The 21675-nt window shown below is 45.7% G+C and overlaps 1 protein-coding gene across 3 annotated transcripts in view; it reads right to left on the bottom strand.

Moving 5' to 3' along the window:
- The window catches only part of TTYH3 (tweety family member 3), a 74698-nt gene extending 53812 nt beyond the window's left edge, over window positions 1–20886 (bottom strand). Inside the window, exon 1 of one of the 3 annotated variants that reach the window (XM_050317117.1) lies at window positions 20670–20886. In XM_050317117.1, the coding sequence (XP_050173074.1) occupies window positions 20670–20792 (123 nt within the window). In that variant the 5' untranslated portion in view covers window positions 20793–20886. The remainder of the gene's footprint in view (window positions 1–20669) is intronic. The other 2 variants (XM_050317115.1, XM_050317116.1) reach the window with 2 other exon arrangements.
- Window positions 20887–21675: the final 789 nt, after the last annotated feature.

Raw genomic sequence — 21675 nt, 5'->3', positions numbered from 1 at the left:
AAAAAAAAAGGTTTGTAACCATATTACTCACAAATTTTATTATAACTAAAATCTTAGGAGGAGAATACCACTTTTTCCCATCATCATACTTCCATGGATAACAGGACAGCAAATGCACCCACTAGCCAAATTCAGAACATTTAAAAAATAATTGTTTCTCAGCTACTGAATACATAAACAGAACTAACAAGTTTCCACTCAGCAAGTCCCCTCCCCACCTTCCTCTTGTTCACCATGTGTAGCTCAGGTCATTTCCGATTTCAATTCCAGCAGGAAGAGCTATTTCAGCCAGAGCCCAGAAATAAGGAGCCCAGAAACCCAGACTCACTGACTGCACTGCATTAAAAAATCCCTTGGAAAAAAGGCTACTGATGAAAGGAAGGGTGCCTTTATCTCCAACACACCAAACATCTGAAAGGATGTTCCCTCCCAGACACTTCAATGTATGAAGTTTGGTGCCCTTCCTCCTTTTTTTTTTTTTTTTTTTTTTTGGTTAAATAAAGGCTCTATAAAACAAAGAAAGTGTTTGTTCATTTAACTGTTTATCCAGACAGCTTCAAAATTAAAATATTCCTGCCCTGTCTCCACTCCAGGTTGGTCCCTGGTGACTATCTCTAAGATTTTACATATCAATATTTCTTTCTAGAAACCAAGCTCTAGGGAAAATGAAGAAGTAAGGAAGCTTGAGCGTATTTATCAGGCTTGACACTTCCTATCAGTATGCAGCACTGGAAAACCATTTCCCTGACAAATGGATGGGCCTCAACTCGTCACACAGCCCCCTATCTTGCTTTCAACCTCATTACTCTTTCAAAGAGGCACAGCTCTGAAAAGGGCTCAAAGTGCAGATAGACTTGCAGGAGGGGAGTTTGCAGGGGAGGTGGGGACTGTGGCTCTGTCACAGACACCAGCTGAGCTCCAGGGTCTAGTGAAGACACTCACACGTGTTGCTGCTTGTCCAACTGTGAAGTGACCTTACCCCACCACCTCAGACACGCTCTGTCACGCAGGATGGTGGTGTCTGGTTTCACAGGTCACATCCAAAGCTTTAATGCACCCTGGTGAGGAGGAGATGCACACACACCGCCCAGTGAGAGCATCAAATCACAGATAACCTACTGCCACAGAAGCGAAAAAATTGATCATCTGCTCGTGTGGCATCAAGGACAGCTCAAGACTGTTAAAGTGATGGAGAGTGTGGTCTTCAGGGCAAAGAGAAACAAAGAAAGAATAAGCTCTGAAAACTGTTGGCTGATGTTAGAACTTTAACAGGAATATGCCCTGCTCAGCTACAATTCTTCAGGTCACAAAGTAACCAGAAATAAAATGCTATTATAGAACCCCTTTCACCAGCAGTACAGTGGGTTGCTCTATTTGCTCTCAGCATTGCTTCCTACTTCAAACCAGAAAGCAGCCATAAAGGGCAGGAAACAGCTCATCTCAAAGACAAACCCAGAAGTGTGTTTTTTCCATGACGGTTTAAAAAGAGCTATGGTTTAGAAAAGCCTATGGGCTCACAGGAAGTCAGCCAGGAACTTTTTATTTAGTTCCTGAATTCTACTTGAATCAACACCCCAAAACATTCCAAAAGGGAGATTCAACACAAAGCCTGACATGTCCCACACTTTTATAGCCAATCTTAGTGCCACAGCACTCTGAAGGCACAGGGAATTTGTTCCTGCTCCAGGTTTATGCCAGACCAGGGTTATAACAATTCACCTGATAAGAATAAACAGTGTTTTATGCCTGGCTCAGATGCTCAGTCTGGTTCATTGGGCAGCTGTTCAAACACCCTGGGCTCAGGTAGTAGGGCAGCTTCTGTGCCTACCAGGGCTGGTTACACTGTAACTGCAACCAGAAGAACCCCTGTGCTGGTGTTGAAACCTGTTCTCAACCAGGTCAGCTCCTTGATTTTGATCACTGAGCAGCCCAAGAATGCAAAGTGTTCCAGCCACCCTCCTGAACCATGACCTCAGGAACCACAAACTTCCACTTCAGGCAGCTGTGATTAAAGGGTTTAAAGCTGCAAACGTCATTAGGGATGAAGAGTCGCATCAGTGTCAGGATTTGCCATGCAGGACCTCAGATTTAGGTCCCATTTACACAAAGTTGAAACCACAGTTTTGCATTATTTCTCCACTGAGGCTTATCACAGACAAACATCCCTGTTCACAGCCCAAATCTAACCTTAAATCATGCCCAGGATGTTAGAACACGCTACTATCCATTTCTTTATCTTGCATGAAATATTGTCCGGCAAGCAATAGACATGTATTTATTCCACCAATCTAAATAAAAAACAACAACAAAAACCACACAGGACTTGAGAACATGCAGTTTAACTGGGTTATTAGAAAAAACAGTGTTTCCAAACAAACACAGCACAAGGGAGGAAACATTTCACAATGCTCCACAGTCAACAGAAGAGTGACCTCTCCTAGCACCAGCCCCAGTCTGTGTGTGCTGGCTTGGACAGTCCCAAATCCTGCTGCAATTAGCAGATGCAGAAGAGGAAGTGGTGACACTTCAGGCAGCCAAAGCTTTCCTATTAAGTCCGGGATTGAAAAATGTGCAAGACAGCAGAATTATAAGTCACTCAATCATAATTCCAGCAGGAAACACTCTGCTCTTATCGGCACTGCTTCAAGCCACCCTTGTTATGCTAATCCAGCAACTTGTGACGCGCCCTTGATAGAGGGGCCACTGTGAGAAAAATACGTCCTTCAACGTTTGTTTTCATAGCAGCTACATCTGGGGAAGAAATTATTGCACAGCTTCTACCTCTCAGCAGATCACTGCTGGGATCAGTTTTAGAGGCAGAAATGCAAAGTCCATACGCTCTGCTGAAGCTTTTGCTGCTTAGGGCCTTACAGACCCACACCTTGTCAATACAAACCACGTGTCACTTGGACACAGCCGCTGAGCATATTCCATTACTTGGGATTGCTGCTCCCGAGCAGAGCCTGGAGTACCAGTGTTAGCACAGCCAACAGCTCCCCTGTCACTGTCACACCTGATAAGCAGAGAGGGAAGCCATCATCCCGATGAGCCCTCACCGGGCAATGCCGTTCTTTGAAGGACCATTCCACGCACGACCCACTCACTGCTGCTGACATGCACTAAACACCAACTTTTGTCTAGGGGAAAAAAAGTGATCCCCACAAGCTAAAAGCGAAGTCTCTGCCTTTTATAAGAGGCACTGACTGCAAATTGACTTCCCTACTTGTGATAAACTTACCCTTCGGGATCTTTCACCTTGTATTTCACTGGGAAATTTAAGCCGTTTGGGACACTTGATAAGAGGGACTTTCCCCACTTCTCCACCCACTAAGACACTGTTCATATCACCACTGCAGTTCTGCATTTTGAAAGCATCACATCCTCCCACCAACAGACAGTAGTCAGCAGTCCTAGGCCTTCGACCTTGAAGCCCCTAAACACACTAAAGCCTTCCTTCAGAGAACACAGCAACACTACTCACTGAGGACAAAATTATAAACAAGTAGAAGGAGGAAGTACATTTTCTTTCACATCCTAAATTGGCTGACAGTTCCCCCCCTCACAGTGCAATCCTGAGCTATGCTTCCCACCAACTCCTTTTTCTTTTGCCTCCAGCTAGGTATGCTGAAATTACTGTATACACAGTATATTTCTGTGTCTTCTCAATGCTATCTTTTAGATTAATAACCAGTGCTTGAGATGAACCCTTTCTATCCATGAAGAATCACAACAAGTCAGAAGCACTACAGCTGAAGAGCTTAACAGGTCAAGCCCAAGGCGTTGCACAGCCACCCGGTGAATCTCAAGGGAAAGGCTTTTTCACTCCAAACAGCTGCTGTGAACACAACCCTGTCACGGCACCGGCACCTGCCACCTGAGCAAGAGCAGCCACCGCAGAAGGATGCAACAAGCTGGTCACACCAGCACCAGCTGAACAGGCTTCACCAGGTCCTCATGGGGCTGTGTGAGGGACTTTAATTTCTAACCACAAACAGGGCTGTTTTTCTTTCTCCAGTACCTTCACAACTACTGGCTGGCGGAAGAATGACAGATGCGTCATCTTTCAGAATGAAAACCCAGGAGCACAGACTCTTCACTCTGCTGTTTTGTTTTTAACCTCACATCTCAGGTTAGAAACACAGCCCCCAGCATTCAAACTGGAAGTACAAGGAGAGATCCAGCAAAGGAAGAAGAAATCCAAAGGACAACATCCAGGTGCCTCCTCCATTTACATCCTCAAGTAGTGCAGCCCCTTGAAGCAATGCAGTCAGGACAGATTCCTGGCCTGAAAACCCTTGGAAAGGACTATTTAATCCAGCCTCCCATACAACATCCAGGCCACAGCCATTGACAGCTGAGCAGTGGGTCATTCCTGCTATCAGCCATCCCTGTGGTTGCTCAGACCTTGGGCTTGGCAAGCCACCCAACACGTGCCTTGTGGTGTATGTTTGCAACATCACCAAGGTTGGCCACTTCCACTAACAACAACAAAAATAGCATTTAGCAGTCCTGCAGGGATTACTTACAGAAACTTAAAAATTAAATTAGGCTATTAAAAACAGCTGTTAGTGCCAGGTCAGCATTCTCAGAGCTTCCAGAATGACAAATGCAGAAATACATGATCTCACCTTTTCTTGCTGTTGTGGTTCCTGAAACACAGTTTCATCAGACCTACGCCAGGAACTGGTGCTTAGTTACTCATTTGTTGTTTGCCAACCACCTCCTGCTTTGTTTGCTTTTATTTCAATGTCTTTCAGTTCACTGCTGCAGCTGGACAGACTTTCAGCCACCTTACCTTGAGCAGTGCACCACATTCCTTGGCTTTATAACAACCTGCAGTGTTAATACCTACAGTTACCTTCATGGCTAACTTTGATTTGAAAACAGCTTTTCTGTAGCACCAGGTACCTGGTTACCTGTGCAGATCAGCAATTTGCCTGTTCGAAACATTACCCCAAAGTGGGATTCATCAGTGTGTAAAGCAGAAGACCCCCGGGCTGTGTATGAACTCTCTCATAAAAGATGCCACAAAAGGGAGCCAGGTGAATAGTTTTGCATTTGAGTAGTTTTATACATATGTCTAGGCCAGGCCACACCTGACATTCAACTTGCACTTGAAATATCTCAAACTTAAGATCCACCCTTCCCTACATGGAATTTTTCTTTCTATTCTTTATAGACAGGATTTGTAAACTTATTTGCAGAGAGCATCCTAATCAGGACAAAGAGAAGCATAAACTACATGCTCCAGTGTAGGACTCAGAGAATCTCCTACTGAAGCTTATTTTCTAATCAGGTGGGGCTGTCAGACTTCATTAACTGCAGGACCACCAGTAAAAACACATCCATTGCAGATTCTCTGAAGTTAAAAAGAAGAGAGTTATGTCCTCCTTAGCAATTCACTACTAGCAATCAGGATCCCTTTCCACAAACTCAGCTCTCTAAAAACACCACCACACCAAGAAAGGTGGCTGAGGCAAAAATACAGAGTTAGATCTGGTCTGACCAAGCACATTAGATTAGTGGTGAACATCATCATGACTCCCAACCTAACACAGAAAGCTGGAACATTGACAAGAGACTTTTCACAACACTTAAGGGCTGGCAGCAGTTGCCCAGAATTCTTCACCCTTTTAGCAGGTGTTAAAGCTCCTGGGAAAGAGCCAAACAGTACATTTGACTTACTGAAGCAATTGAATCATTTGTTACATCACCAAAACACTGCAAAAAGTGGGGGCAATTCACTAGAAAAAGGTTTTGAGCAGCCCCATGATAAGATACCCTGAAGCCACAGAGCACATATCTGCAATAACTCCCGTGTTTTCATGTTGATTTTTATTGAATGAAGGCAAGTGGTGCATAAACTGCAGAACAAAGTAGGGCAGAGCATCTGCTCAAACACCCTTACAAAGCACTCAGTAACTGTTCTCACTTAAATCTGTGCAGCATAAAACCAACCACGATACCAAGTGAAGTAGTTCTCTTTCCTTTATGGGTCTGCAGAAGAACATCACGAGACACCCTTAGTCTTCACTGCAGAAGGAGCTAAAGACAGAAGCTTTTGATTTTGCTGGTTCTTCCCATCCTTAAAAATAAAACAGCCATCTCAAGTTTTGACTAAAAAAGAGAAAGCAAAAGCTTGAGTGTGTATTGAGAAAGCATTTTAATTTAACTCTACAGACAGCACTAGTGGGGGAAGAATGCAGTACTTTGTAGCAGACAAATCCTAGTCTGTCCAGACTGGAGGGTGAGGGTGCTCTTGATAGGTGAGTGGAAAGAAGGAATTCAGGGAGAGAGATGACAAGGATATGTCCCTGGTGCCTTCAGAGTTTTAATCACCTTAGCTGAGACAAGGCAGCCCGCTGCACTTGCACCTTGAGATCAGTTAACAGGCACTCTATAGTGCTTATCTTGCCTTGCTAATGACACAGACTCACCTTCTTAAGGCTTTGTGGTTTTAAAGGACACGCCACACGCATGAATGTGTGCCCTTCCTCCTCCCCTGTCCTCTGGTGACACAGCCCCTGGGTGCCACACAGCAGGTGAAGCAGGATGCTGCCCTCTGCACATACATCACTATTTACCCTGCTTTGCTCCACCATAATGAGGGTATTTACATGAGGGGGCACTTCCTTCCTAAATTCTTTGTGCCCTCCATCCTTACCAGGCACCATAATCCTGTTTATGACATGCTGGTTGCTATGGAAGTGATTATATTGTCACTAGATTATACCCTCATGTGGAAAGCATGTAAGTGAAGGAACATGAGCAGGTTTTTGCATACATTCAAAGGCATGATAGTGCAATCCCACGTGTAATGACTGGGAGCTTTAACAGTAGCTTCCAGACACAGAATATGACCACAAGGAATAGCATGGCATCAAGTTTTCATTTGGTTTTCTCCTAAAAAATGAGATTTTTTTTCCATTTTCCTGTCACCAGCTGCTACTATTTAATTTTAGACAGTGCCCTGCAGCTGAACAGTGCAGTCCCAGCCACTTTCCCAGGACCCTGAAAATACTTCAGCGCTCCAAACACCATCTCTTTAGTCAAAAGATCGGGATGAAAGAAGTGACAAGATCACATAACCAAGCTCCACAACTCTAACTGCCCTTTTGTTGATTACTGTCTTTTATAAGAGCAAGGATTTAGAGAGCAGAAGCAAGAGAGACAGATCGTCTCAGATCTGACACGCTCGGTGAGACGCATGACTAACTCCGCTTGAGCTACAGAGCAGGACGGCAGACGTGCCTGGAATGAGGAACCCCACTTGGAAGCCTATCTGCCAGGGGCACAGGCATGGGGGGGTTATCTGAGTGCTGCCTGGATGGTAAATACATGACAGTGAAGAGTGCAGTGTAAATAGCCTGAAGACCCTGCACCTTGCAAGCAGCTTGGGAACCACACAAGACACTTCCCTACCTACTGAGACCCCACTCAGGAGCACCAGAGGGGCTTTAGATCCTTACAGCCAGGATTGTGCAAGAAGCCAGCACCCCAAATGCAGCACTGATGAAAACATGCAGTGGCCAGCATCATTCCCCCAACTGATGGTACGTGTCCACATGTGTTCTGAACTCCTCCTGGCCTACAGCACAGCCATCCAGGTCAGGCAAGGCAGAAACACTGTGGTGGAACACAAAGAGCCACACAGCCCAAACCACAGGTGTACCAGGAACAAGATGCTTACCCCAATACAGTGAATGTTTTGACTACAAAAAGAACATTCAGCCTGCAATTAACATCCATGTAATGCTTCCTCACTGCAGTGTTAGAACAGCACTGCGGTTCCGCTTCACACCTGTCCTGGTCTAACAGAAAAAAATATCCCTCCTGGAGAATAAAAAGTTGAGGACAACTCTTGTTTCCAGAGGCTCTCAGCCCTGTTTACAGTTAGCCAATGTTCATAGCACATGGGCAAGACTGCACTGACCAAGGTCTGAGTGCAGCTCCACAGAAAACACTCAGGATCCCTGTTTTCCCAGGAGACGTGACCGGTGACTTGTCAGAAGGCAGCAGCACGTCAAAGGCCAGTTGAGCACATCCACAGGGATGAAAGTCTTGTAGGACTAGCTTCAGTATCAAAGAAATTGTCATGTATGTGTTTGTGAGTAGGAAGTAAAGAACTAAATTGCTGGTGAATCCCATCTGAAGGCACAGATGTTAGAAAGGAAGCTCAGCATTCACTACATCAGACAAAGCAGCAAATTTCACTTTGGCAGGGAAGAGAAATACGGACATGCCTGGTTTGAACTTGATGATGTACTTGATGAGCACTCAAAGCCTATCCTTAAGACTGCTTCTTTCTTAGGAACCTTATATTTCATTTATTGCACCAAATAATCGAGACCACTCTTACTGAAGCCAGCACATGTAAACCAAACCTAATAATTAAGTTAGTGATGAAAGTCCTGCCCAGAGGTTATACCTGCAGAACTACATTTCACCACTTGGATATGTCACTGCTGTGGTACAAGAGGTACAACTCGTCCCATGAGCAGATGATTCAGATATATCCACAAAATGAAGTTGGACCTTCAGAGGACATTAAGAGGTGAGTCAATCCCAGGTAGAAGATGCAATAGCTAGTAAATAGCTAGTAAATGTATTTAGGACAGCAATAAGACAAGCACCAGTCTCTCAAAGCAACATTTTCTTGAGAACAAAATTAAGAGCAATGAGATACTATAGCAGCCAACTGAACTTTAATAGCTGCAACAAAATCCACACAAAAAAGGTGCAAAGGGCACTGCAGTGAGACACACGTGACCCAGCAAGCCTCAGTAAGAATTTCAGACTTAAGATATGGGGAGTGCACAGACAAGAAGAATTAACATGCCAAGGGGGGATTAGGGTAACGAGATCCTCATACCTTCTCATCATCCTCTGCTGGGAGAGGAGGCAAGTTCACAGCTTGTCCCTTCCTCCTTCTCCCATAACCTCCACATCACCCAAGGCGAGAGCTAAGCTGCACTAATAAAAACAGCAGAGCCAGCGTTAACTGTCCAACCTTGTTATTTACACCTCAGCAGAACCCTCCCAGCATCTACTATCACTCACACAGCTCCTCCAAGAGCTGCCTGCTAATGCAGAGGCCTTGGAAGCACATCCCAGAGCACCCTTTGTCCACATGGAGAATTCTTTCAACGGCACTTGATGTATTTTTATATTCATCACCTTTAGTTTAACATTTGATATTAAAGCATTGAAAATGCTGAAAAGCTTGTGTTTGAAGAGGTTTTTAATTTGCAACAGGTCAAGCTGAAAAAGCCCCAAAAAAACAACTTCTGCAGTGATCTAGAATGTTAGAGCATTCAACTTTCCTAGGTCATGGTCTCCGAGACCAGCCAAGAACTTCACCAGGACATTTACCCAGTTGTCTTCATGAGAATGAAAGGCTATTTTAGCCTCGGAAATTTGTTGCTCTCACTAACTCGTCTACTCAGGTTGATCCAATATCTGTTGTCTAACCTGTAAGAATTTTGGATATATACATATGTAAGGAAAGGCCAGTGATCCAGCACTTTTGACCTCAGAGGCCAGGGATGAAGCCCTGTCCTGCCCAAGCTCCAGGCACTACTCAGTCTCATAAGCCAACAACTCACACTGTGTGGGGAGGGGACAGGAAGGACAAACAGGAGACAACGGTCACATTTTGAAATACTAAAAGGCACACAAGAAGTGTTGTTCAGTGGTATTAAAATAGCACTCTCATCCAAAGTTATAGCTACAGAAGTGTCAAGCAAATCATTCTGTCCTCACTGGATGTGCTATCTATGCTTTCCACTAAATCCAGACAGAAAAAGACCCAAAACACAGCTGATCCATTTTTTCCTGCCACCTACTCCAACTGAAACAGTTTCCCTCTTTAAGGAACATGAACATTAACACTTGCCATTGCCTATCAGTACCTCTAATCTACTCTTGTGCAATAGCTCCCATTTGCTCGAGTCCAAAGTGTTCATTCTACCCTTACTCAAGTCAAAATCCTAAGGAAAAAAAAGAAGCAAACCTATCTTTTAAATCATATTTGTCTAAGCTCAGTGACAGCCAGATATCTCCATCCCCAGCCTTTTCCTAGGTCTGTGCCTTTCTGGTTTGCTTGCACTTGACAGCCTGTCAGTCCAATGCTAAATGGATATCATGTTGTCAGGGTCTACTACGGCACTCACAGTGATCAGAACTACAAGTAGAGTTGCAATAAAGTAAAAATAAGTCCTCCCCTGAAGTCCTTTCAGCCTTCCCTCTAGTTCTCCTTCTGCAAAAGAAAAAAACTCATGAGTATTTCAAAGATACCAGAAGTAGCACAAAGCTCTCACAGAAGACCCCAGTGATCTGTTGCTGGGGGTCAGCCACAAAAATTAGTTCTGAAAATTACCTTCCCATTTTGGAAACAAGAAGAGATTACCAAATTATAGAAGTTCACTATTAAACTTTTTTCCCCCCTAGACGACTCAAAAAAAAGTACCTGGTACTTTTCATTGTAGAACACTCAGCTACTCTCTAACTTCCCAACAGCAAAATGGGCACTGTCTGCAATGCCTGCAACTGCTCCTCTCACACTTACTCCAAAAGTGTGATTCCCTCAGGTGCTAAAGGTTTAAGACAACATGTTTGAGTAACTTTTTAGATTCCCCTTCCTCTTTTCTCTCCTTGAAAGTTACATTATTACATCTCCCAAGGAAAAAAAAAATACTTATAAGCAGGAGAACTCCACCCTTTCCTCTTAGTTCAACACCAAAAGGCAAGATTCAGCTGAGGTCAGCCATAAGATTCAGCCAGAGGTCAGTAACTACACACTCTCGGCTGCTTCCTTCATTTCTATGCCCTCACATGTTCCTCACCAAAATCCAGACCAAGGAAGAGCTCATCAGATCTGTATTTGCCAAAAACCCATGGATCCTGCAATTGATGCAGCACAGCTTGTTACAGCTGCAAACGTTCCTGGGCTCTGATAATTATAAGCCCATGGCTGGATGTCTAATTAAAGGAGGAATGAATTAATGAGTTTTACCAAAGGCTTTTGAGTCCCCATTATAATTCTCACCCTTAATCGGCAGCAGGACACTCAAAGGACAGCGGGAGCAGGATCAAGAGCAGAGTGTGGCGGGGGGATAAACCACCTCCAGCTGATGCTTCCCCCCATCACGTTCCTCTCCAACATGTCACTGTCATTCAGGCCCCGACAGCCAGATCAAACCCAGCAGGAAAACGCCTGGGCCTTTTGGACAGCTGAATACAAAAATGCTTCCTGAAGCTGCCACAAAGCACACAGCAGCCTTTGAATGCCGAGATGTTGGGCGAGAGGCTCTGCAGAGCGCTGACTCCGCCGCTTCCATTCATCCCGGCCCCAGCCCCCACCCAGCGCCAACAATTACAGTTCAGTCTCAGGCTCCCAAGGAGGCAGAAATTGAAAACACGTTTTCATTGAAGCACAGCTTGAATTTCATGAATTCCATTACTCTCGACTTTCTCAGCATTTCCTGGAGTGAATACTGTAAGACAAGGGACAGAAGGGATGGGAGGGCTGGAGGTAGGGCAGCAATCCTGTGTCACCCCTCTGACCATGCCAGTCCAAAAAACAGACTAGAGGCACTTGCAGTGAGGACACGACTACTCCTAAACAAAAGACAATAAGTATATGCTAAAGGTAAGTTTAGGGAGGAAGTGAAATAACCAACTGCCAGAGGCCTGGGAACAGTAACAACCTCCCTTACGACCAGCACTTAAATAGCAAGGCTGCAGGCACAGCCCAGATGTGAAGCACTACAATTTCAGCACGCAACAGAAAGCATCTCTTTGGCAGACTGAAGAATTCTTAGCTACTACAGCAGGTATCAAAATAGCCAGTTTATCAGCTACAGGAACTTGAGCACACTGATAACCGCAAGCAAGTTCACCCCAGGGAAAAAGCGATGATAATCTGAGAGAACAGGTAGCACCAAGCAATGGGTCATTTTTTCCACATGTACAGTTGTAACACAATCAACTTCGGGATTATTCAGTCTTGCTAATTAACACCCTATGGAGAGCTTTGATACCATTAGCAATACCCTTAATGGTTCCATCACCGACATCCCTTTCCCTCTCTCCCCGACCCCAGCCTGGGCCTTATCTGAAGGAGCATTACATCATCTACTGCACCAAGGCCTCCTTGTAACAGACACTATTATGCAACTGAAGTGCCTCCATTTGGATTTTGGCGTTATTTTGGATTTCGGTGTTGAATAGGCGGCTTGTTTAAATTCTCAGCATGAACAGCAGCATTTTACAGCCTGAAAAGGGTGTCCGTGCACAGGCACCAACACTGGCATAAAAACTCGTCTGAATGTGTTATACATTTGTGAAACATCCATTCCCCACATTCCCCTTTCCCCTTGGCCAGGAATAAGTCCCGCATTGTTAGGACTGATTAGCAATATCTTTCATCCCTAATTTCACACCACAAAGGGCTTTCATGCATATGCACGTGTGGCACCATTCTGAGCCATATCAGCCAGAAAAAGCATTTAGTACTGACAGAGGAAATCAAAATCTGAGGATGCAGCTCCAGTTTAAGTGAGGGTGAAGGGGCCTGTCAGCTCTTTCCCTGGCTGCTCTCAGCGCTGCTCTTACTGTTGACCAAAAAACTCTCATTTGTTAAAATAACGACTCAAAAGAGGTCTGGCACGCATTACATCTGCTGAAGCAAGCAACCTGATAACCATGTGAAAGCACAAACGATTGTAAATGTTGCCCTCAGACCCAAGTGCTCAGAGAAGGGAACGGCACAAGTGTCGTGACCGAGTTACACCAACTGCTGTGTCCATGGATTGCACGCTAACCTACTTTTCTTTTCTTGCAAGAGAATAGCCTTGCAGCCTTAGCACACAAATGACTACTTTGCAAAAAAACGTGCACATTTGCAGCTTACCAAACCCTAAAGCTCACAATTACAAGATTAAACTCAGAAACTCTAAGTGGCTCATTACCCAGAAATCTAAAAAAAAAAAAAATAAAAATAAAAAAAGGTCTGAAATGAAAGCCTTTTGCAACATGAAAATGCTCTGTGGTTTGCTCTTTCCTAGTTTATCTAATATGGAAAAAAAAAAGAAATAGGATCAACATGGTTCTGCCGCACAAGATACCTGCAGACCCTGTCACCATGAAACAGAAGTAATTCCTGGTTTGAGGATAAATGTAACCAATTCCTAGTTTTTCACCACTGAAACACAACCAACAGTCTCGGTCACCCATTGAAGTGGAGGAAAAAGGAGGATTTCCAACAGTGAGGACTTTTTTGTCTTTTTTTTTCAGACTGTCATATGAGTGCATCCCCAGGACTAAAAGTTCTGCATGAACTTGATCCTCCTTGATTTTAGCTCACCTGTCTTGTTAATCATTGTCATCAGCTGAAACAAAGAACTCGAATGGATGACATACCCAGAAAGTACAAACAGCCTTGCAAAGAGAGGAGCAAGGTTACTGGGTTTTGATTTTATTATTATTACAAATAACTCTCCAGGATATATCAATACATCCCTGAGCATTCTGAGTCTTATTCAGGTCTTGGAAGGGAGAATTAAGGTTCAGTACAGAAGATAATACTGATGTATTCCAAAGTTACTCAAGTGTCGTTGGAACCTTAAAGCAAATGAATTCCCAGACATCACGTCCCTTCCCCCAGCTATGGGAATCACATTCAGCTGAAAACAAGCCAACTTCTCCTACCCACTCAAGGGGAATGGGAAGTCTCACCATAACTGGTAAAAAGTTTACTACTGAAAGATACAACTTAAACAAGAAGAGAATTGACAGTCACCGAGAGGTTAATGCAGACGAGATGCTGACTCCCCTCCACTCCAAGAAAATTAGGAGTGAGCACTATCTTACTCATTGCTTGCTTTCAGTTGCCCAAGCGTATTCAGCTGACATCAAAGAACATACAAGACTGACTTCAGGAGAAGCCTTGGCCATCACTGCTTAGCATTCAGCACACCAATCCTTAAAACAGGTACAGGACTGTCCCCTGAGAGGAGTCACAGCAAGGTGACCAGGCGAGCTCTGTCACATCAACACAAACAGCACCAACCATTGACTCTGGACTTCAACCCTTCCATCAGCAAGTGTGCTGGTAGGGGGAAGGGGTATAAAATTGGCCTTGTCCTAGAAGAACAAGGAGGAAAAAAAAAAGAACAAACAGGAAAAAGAGAGAAATTCAAGGGATTGGAAGGCACTTGTCCCTCCAACTGTCTGTTCTGAAGTCACGTATGTCAAGAAATCTGATGTAACTTTCATCTGATTATCAATGGACAGATTTTTGTTTACAGGTTCAAAAATAAATCTAATCCCAAAATAAAAGTAAGATATCAAGAAGACTTGCAGCACAGCTCCTTAATCCACATTCAAAGCTTTGGGATTAAGTCAGAGAAAGCACCTGACTTCCTACCCTTAATCTCCAGAGTCATGCCTAATGGGATATGCTCTTCTGGGTGAGAATTTCTCATCTCACTTTCCCTAATAATGAAAAACAAGGAGCACTAAAAATCCACATCCACATCTGCTTTAAGCAGTGCTTGTTTTATTGGATCAACATTTAAACAAAAGCGCTTTGTTAACCTGAAGAGTGCAGATGTTCCTCTGCTCAAAAAGGCATTAAGGATTGAGGGGAAGAGGAAAAAAAGGAAAAAAGATGGCAAGACTGAACTGATTTTGACTACCCTTTCTCCAGAATGCTAGTGATCAGGTTTTGCAGACCAGGAGACATATGGTGTTACACCCATGTAAAAGACAAATGTTGTGTCAGTGCAGAAGCACCAAGGTGCCAGTGGCTGGCCACCACAACCAGACAAATGTTTTAAATTCTGGTTCTACTCTTCCAGCTAAGAGCAGCATGATACCTTCCATGGTACCTTCAGAGCATGCTGCAGAAAGGTCTCTTAAGACTGGGAAGCTCACCAGGCTGGGCAACAGCATCTTCTCCATGCAGGATTAATACTTTTAGGATGCTGCCCAGATGAAGCAAGCATGGTTTACCCCTTTGCATACTCACTTGCACCTCCTTCCCTCCAACCCCCACAACGCGTTTCACCTTTTTCCAAGACACCTCTCACCCCTCTGTATGTGCTCTGCTCAAACCATACATTTAGAGCAGTTACTTTTTTTTGCCTATAGTAAGGTAATCTACAGTCAGGGTTTCCAGAAACTGTCAGTTCTCAGGAGACCATCTGAAAACGTAGCAGCACAGCATGGGTCAGCAAAACAAAGTAAGGCTGCAGACAGAAAGCTGGCAAAGGTTGATTTTTTTTTTCCCCTGTCTGTACACCATATGCTGCTGCATGACTGGATGTACAGTCAACAGAAAACGTTGTACGTCTACCTTTGGTAAAAACCAGCCATCAGAAGTTGTCTTGATTCTACATTTTTGGTTATTCATCGTGCTGCAGTTCCTTAGGAAAGGCTCTTCCAGATAAAACACAGAACAGAGCAGTCAGACCACAGCACCAATTTGCTGATGGTTTCTCACGCAGCAGAGACTGATGAGTAAAGAGAAGAGGGGATTTACCATCAGTTCTTAGAAAAATAAAAGTCACTTCAAATTCATTAGAAAACATTGGATTCTACTAACAGGGGTCACTTAACCTTTCTGGAAATACGAGCAAAGTAGTGCTACAGCAGGAGAGCTGATCAGACCTTGGAAATGGTCCATCTATTCTTGAAAGAAAGAAACCTTCAGTCCAACCCCTTTAAGAAAGGCACATTACCCTCTGACTTTGAGCCAACTAGACAAAAACACGTCATCCAACTTGACTAATACACATGTTTCCAATTTACCGAAAGACTCTTGGTTTCAAAATTGAAATAAGATGCCAGTACAGTAGAGGAAGTTCTAAAACAATCTCTATAATCCAAGTTCTTTGGCAGTTTAGGCTCCATCATGTTTCTCCAGCCAAGAAATACTTCCAAAGATGACATTAGCTGTTATGTGCAGGGAAACAGCCTCACAGAGCCAGAGAGTACCTGACAGAATTAATTCCTTGCTGAACCTTTGGCTACGGGTTCAAACACACATGCCTTGGCTTAGAGTTGGCCAGCCAGAAGAAGGGAAGCCTCTCTGGGCTTACACAGCACCTTTCCCTGCTGGGTCCCTCCTCAGCACAAGTTTGGTAGGAGAAAAAGAACATTACGGGACAAAAGCACTGACAGATGTATGACAGGGAACTCCTGGGTGACAACACTGAAGAGACCATCTCAAAACCAAGGACTAGAGCATATCCCTGCTCTTGTTGATGCTTCCTTCAGCACGATTCTGCATCTTAATTGGTGTGAATCAATCATCCAGTCATTTTCCAAAGCACACACTGTTGCCATTACACCTACTAACTGTGCATCTGCAGTTCTGACTCTTACTGAGAAAGCACGAAGTGGTGCAAGGAGTGAGTTTCAGAGATGCTGGGGAACTTTGCTGTATCCAAGCCTGATTCACACACAGCCCATGCGTTTACACAGAGTCGTGTCAACACTGCCAGTTTCCAGCAATGAGCACGAAGCTGAAATTCAAGTCAAGGTGCTCCCTGGCTTAGCTCCTACAGCCCCTTTTCTCCTTCACTGTTCACAGTACACTTCTCAGCACACAGAGACTCAAGAGCTAAAGTATTGTGGGCTCCTTTTCTGTCAGTGCCACAGACACCCTGACTCAAGCAGATATCCCATTACCTGTTGTTGTGCTGTATTACCAAAGCTATTCAGCTTTTCTGCTTCTTTCCAGCACGTGACCTTCCACACAACCTCAAGGCTCTTAACCAACTCTACCCTGAGAAAGAAAGTGAATTCAACTAAGTCAGTCACAAATACTTACATTACTAAACAGATTAAAGCAGTGACATCAGCAGTCTCAGGGCCATCTTACTGGGCCAGTCAACTGAATTGGAAGTAAGTGGACAGTAGTGGTAAGATGATCATTTGTTCAGCAGCAAAGGGCAAGGACACCAGAACTGGTATTAGCATGATGCTGTCAGAAGGAACAGGAGTTCTGCTCCATTTTTACATTCCCTTCACTCCAGAATTTGTGACTCACTACACAATGAAAAGGCTTTGCAGAGCACTGCAGTATGACTCAGATGAGAATACAGCCAGAACAAAGCTGTTCATATCAAGATATTTTCAACCCCAATGATTCATGGGAGGATTAGGAAAAGAACTGGTCTGATAAGATCCTCTATAGGGAGGGCTATGGAGCAAGTTCTGCAAGCAGCACAGGAAGGCAGCTCTGATAGGACTCACCAGCGTGCCAAACCCCCTTGGAGAAGAGGGATTACAACCCCAGTTCAATCTACATTGAGGTTCACCTCAATTCCCCCAGAAAAACAAACAAACAAACAAACAACTGGTTGTACTGCTGTCCACAGCTTGTCGTTGGGGGAAGTGGAGCATCTGAAGGACATCAGTGCACACATACATTTTTAAACAATCTAGTCTGGAGGGGAAGGATCTGTTCTGCTCCTCCACACTCGCACACACTGTTCTAGCCTAATGCAACAAGATATGCTGTGGGAGAAGATAAGAGTAAGTAATACCAAGAGAAAGTGTTTCAGAGCCCAACTCAGGTGTACGCAGCCAAAACCTGCAGCTGCACTGATGTCAGCCCTTGGCAGCAACACCACCATAAGTATTTCTCATGCTCTCAGACAAAAGGAGGAAGCCCTGGCAGGTTGGTACACAATGGACACAGCTGCCTTGAGAGAGGCTGGTGCACAGGGGGTGTCTCTCCTGCCCCGACCAAGGGGACTACACGGGACAGAACGGCACAAGTAGCCACCAGATCTGCATCCTGCTAGATATTCCCATCATCCAGGGTCCCAGAAGACGTGACAAAGGGCTGGACTTCAAAGACTGGCAGTGGGTGCTTATCTACCTGTGCTTCAGAGAGGTTTCAGGGGACAACAGCTCATCTGCTGCTTCAGTGGAACAGCGGCTTGTGCATCACACTAATCCTCACCAGGCAGAGGTGGAAAGCCTGTTAAATCAGCAGCCTCCTCACCTGCAGGAGCACGTGGCACTGCAACAAGTGACATGACAACAGGCACTGCATTTCACTTCTGGCTGAAGTGAGATGTTCAGTTGATGCACAAATTCAAAGCCTGTCATCAAAACGTGAGTACAAGGAACAGGTAAATATTTACTTAGAGGTTACAAAAGAAAACAGTTTTATAAGGAAAGCAATACTTTCCCTTGGCCATGGGTTGGGAAACCTTTTCTAGAAAAGCAGTAAAGAATCAGAAAGGATACATTGCTTCCTTCCTCATAACAAATCAGAATGGGAAGGGACACTGAGCCCAGCTGTGTGTCTATTTATGATGGCAGTTTAGTAAAGGTGCTCTTTCCTTACTACAGCTAGGGATACCCTACCCTTAATCATCCCCATAAACTCGCAACTGACCTCTCCTCAACCTCTGGAGAACTCAAATGCAGTGTGCAGTTTAACAGTTCATACTTAAGAATCAGAGTACCAATCACTAATGGAATATAAACAAAAATACACACAATTTGTGCCAATGAGACCTACAAAGTAAAGAAAAATAAGTATAATTTAAGATTAAAAATGGACTTCCTTATTTTGAGGATGTATACAATCCCACCTGCTAAATACAACGAGTTCCTAAAGATAAGGGGAGACAATGCCAGCACAGGCTGCAAACAGAGCAAGAGATGCACATTCATAACAAAGCTTAAGAGGGAAAAAAAGCTAGAACTCAAAACCAAAAGGCCTTCAGAACAATTTAAAGCATGAGAGAGCATTCAGCATTTCAGTTCCCAGCCCAGGATTAAGTTTCCCCGTTTCACTGCATTAGAATTAATCCGTGTGGCTACGAACTCCAGAGTCAACTTGCAGAGCCACAGCAGCTTCGTTATATAACCACGACACCAATAGCAAAGGCTGCATTGCTGGAGCCTGCCTGCTCCCCCTCACCAGCACCAAAACCAGCAAAGCTGCTGCTGCCCAAATCATTTCTCTTGACGGCAGACGCCTCAGTAATCCAGACATTCGAGTTTGGATTTGATGAGACGTTTTCTCGCGGGCTGATGTTAAGACTTAAAAGGCCATCGACTGCTGTGCGAGAAGTCCTTAATATCATCAAGGGAGGGGAGGCAGCTACACAGGAGGAGAACAGCAGAAGGCTTGAAGTGGGAACATGATTACTGTAGAAAAATTATCTGACAAACAAACATAACCCCAGATTGTTGCTAGGAATGCTTTTCAGCAATTTAAGTGAAAATTGGTACATCTGCCATCTATTCAAAGGTCAACTACTGCTTTTTTCAAGATAACACACTCCCAGGAACATCTTTCCATGGACTCTTAACTTCTGATCTCCAGCTTCTCATATACCTTGTTTTAAAGGCAGTTACCCTCTGAGGTCATGGAAATACAGCTCAGCTGCTGTGCAGCATTACATCTGCATGTGGCCATCTTGAACTCTGCTAAGCCAAGGGAACTAAAATTAACAAATTGAAGCCCCAAATACAAAGTTATGTCAGAAGTCCCTTTGATTTACAGGTTTCAAGATGTTTCTTTGTATCCATCCATTGCTCTTTAAATACATCTCTCGCATTTTGCTCTAGCATCAGCCCACAGATTCGTTCATCTGTTTAAAACAAAAAGCCAAAACATACTGATTTCTGAAGTATTTCTAATACCTTCTATTTCCAGGATAAAATGAGGACTGTTTAGATGCCTCAGCCTTCCTGCCTGTGTGCATGACAGCAGGCTGCATATATAGGACACTGCAAGTATGTTCAGAAAAGCAAAATGGTGTTTTCAAAACCAGAGACCGTGGCAAAACGAGGCAGCAGAGCCACTGCAGCTCTGTTCCAAGATGACAGCAGAGATCACAGATGTTGGAGCGCACAGATTCACTCCACAATCATTTTAATTACATGCCTAGCCAACCAAGCACAGGATACGGGCTAAGCAGCATTTAAAAAAAAAAAAAAAAAAAAAAAGCGGCACACAAGTATTGTGTGAGCATCCTCCCGTGCACTTGATGCTAACGCCGCTCTCGTGCATTAAGTCATCTGTTTTCCAGCAGGCAGGCAGTCGGTTTTGGGAAGGCACTGCTGGCCTCTCTGCAGGGCTGGTGGCATCAATGAGGATGGTCAGCGCAGCCTGCACGGGGTTATCGCCGGCGATGGGGGGGTTGTGGTCCAGCCAGGGACACCAGGCCGGGGCGATGCTTTCGCCTGGGCAGCGCTGGGACCCGGCCAGGGCACCCACCAGGGCAGCTCCAGCCCCGCCGCCGGGGCCGCTCCGCGATACGGCTTAGTGAGCGCCGTGGCGTTCGGTCAAAGGTTGGGGCACGATGACCCTGGAGGTCCATTCCGACCTTAACCCTTTTATAATTTCACCTTCTCCCAGGAAGAACTTGGGGCTTCCAGCAGCCTGGTGGGAGGCGGGGGAGCGCAGCTCGGGGCTCCTGCTCACCTCGCCGGCAGCGACAACCAGCGAGACCCCTGCCCGACCCTGGGCTGGGGGATGGAGGGGGCAGCCCCTGCCTGCCAAAACCTCCCGGAACAGGGGGACAAGGCACCCACCCGGGGAGCCCTAGCGGGGGCCGGGCATCCCCCCTTCCTCCTCCTCCTCACTCCCAGGCGGTCCGAGCCCCCTCCCGCGCCCTCTGCCCAGCGCCCACCTGCTGGTACTCGGCGTCGTGCGGTCGGAAGTCGGCGGCGGTGAGCTCCCAGCGCAGGCTGAGGTGCGGCAGGCGGTGCAGGAGGCTCACCCACCAGGGCGGCGAGTAGCTCACGCCCGCCATGGCCCGCGCCGCGCCTCACGCCGACCCGCGGGCCATGGAGCGCCTGCCGCCTCACCGCCGGCCCCGCATGGCCCGACCGCCCCCGCGGCCCCCGCGCTCTCCCGCTCCCTCTTTGTTCGCCCGAGAGGCTCCGCCGCCCGCGCCCGGCGCCGCCCGCCCGCTCCCATTGGCGCCGCCGCCGCCACCGCCCCGCCCCGGCCCGGCCCGGCCCGGCCCCGCAATGGGAGCGCTGCCCCCGCCGCGCACGCTGAGACACCCGCGGATACCCCGCGGATACCCCGATGAATGTCCCGCTGCCGCCACGGGGTTCGTGCGACCCTTCGGGTCGCAGAACCAACCAGGTTGGAAAAGACCTCCGGGATCATCCAACCTGTGAGCCGGCACCGCCTTGTCTGCTAGACCACGGCACCAATGCCACAGCCAGTCTCTTTCTTAAACACCTCTAGAAATAATGATCTCTTCTTAATTACCTCCAGAAATACTCTGTTCAAGTGATTATTTTGTTATTTTTTTCCCCCTCGTGCTGACACAGTGAGAGATGAGTGTCTCCTAAATGTCCATCTGTGCTCCCTCTGCTGCAATGCATGTTGACACGTGTGCACCCAGCCAGGGAGTGCTGGATAAAGCTCTGTCTCCAGGAATTGTGAGTTCAGGAAGAGGAAATCTGCTGCCTCTGGATTTTTGGAAGGGGGGACTTGAGCAATGGTCACAGCACTGAGCCTGACAGAGTTCAAGAGGTGTTTGAAAAATAACAAAATAATAATTTGACCTGAGTTTCAGAATCTCTCAGGGTGTCTCAAAAGATGTGTGGATATGGCACCTGAAGATGTGGTTTCGTGGTGAACATGGTGGTGCTGCTGGGTTGACAGTTGGACTCAGTGAT

Source organism: Myiozetetes cayanensis, unplaced genomic scaffold, assembly GCF_022539395.1.
Source record: "Myiozetetes cayanensis isolate MyiCay16 unplaced genomic scaffold, myiCay2020 scf20-37, whole genome shotgun sequence".
NCBI lineage: Eukaryota > Metazoa > Chordata > Aves > Passeriformes > Tyrannidae > Myiozetetes > Myiozetetes cayanensis.
The sequence above is the reverse complement of the archived record's forward strand: the minus strand, read 5'-3'. Positions and strand labels throughout refer to the sequence as shown.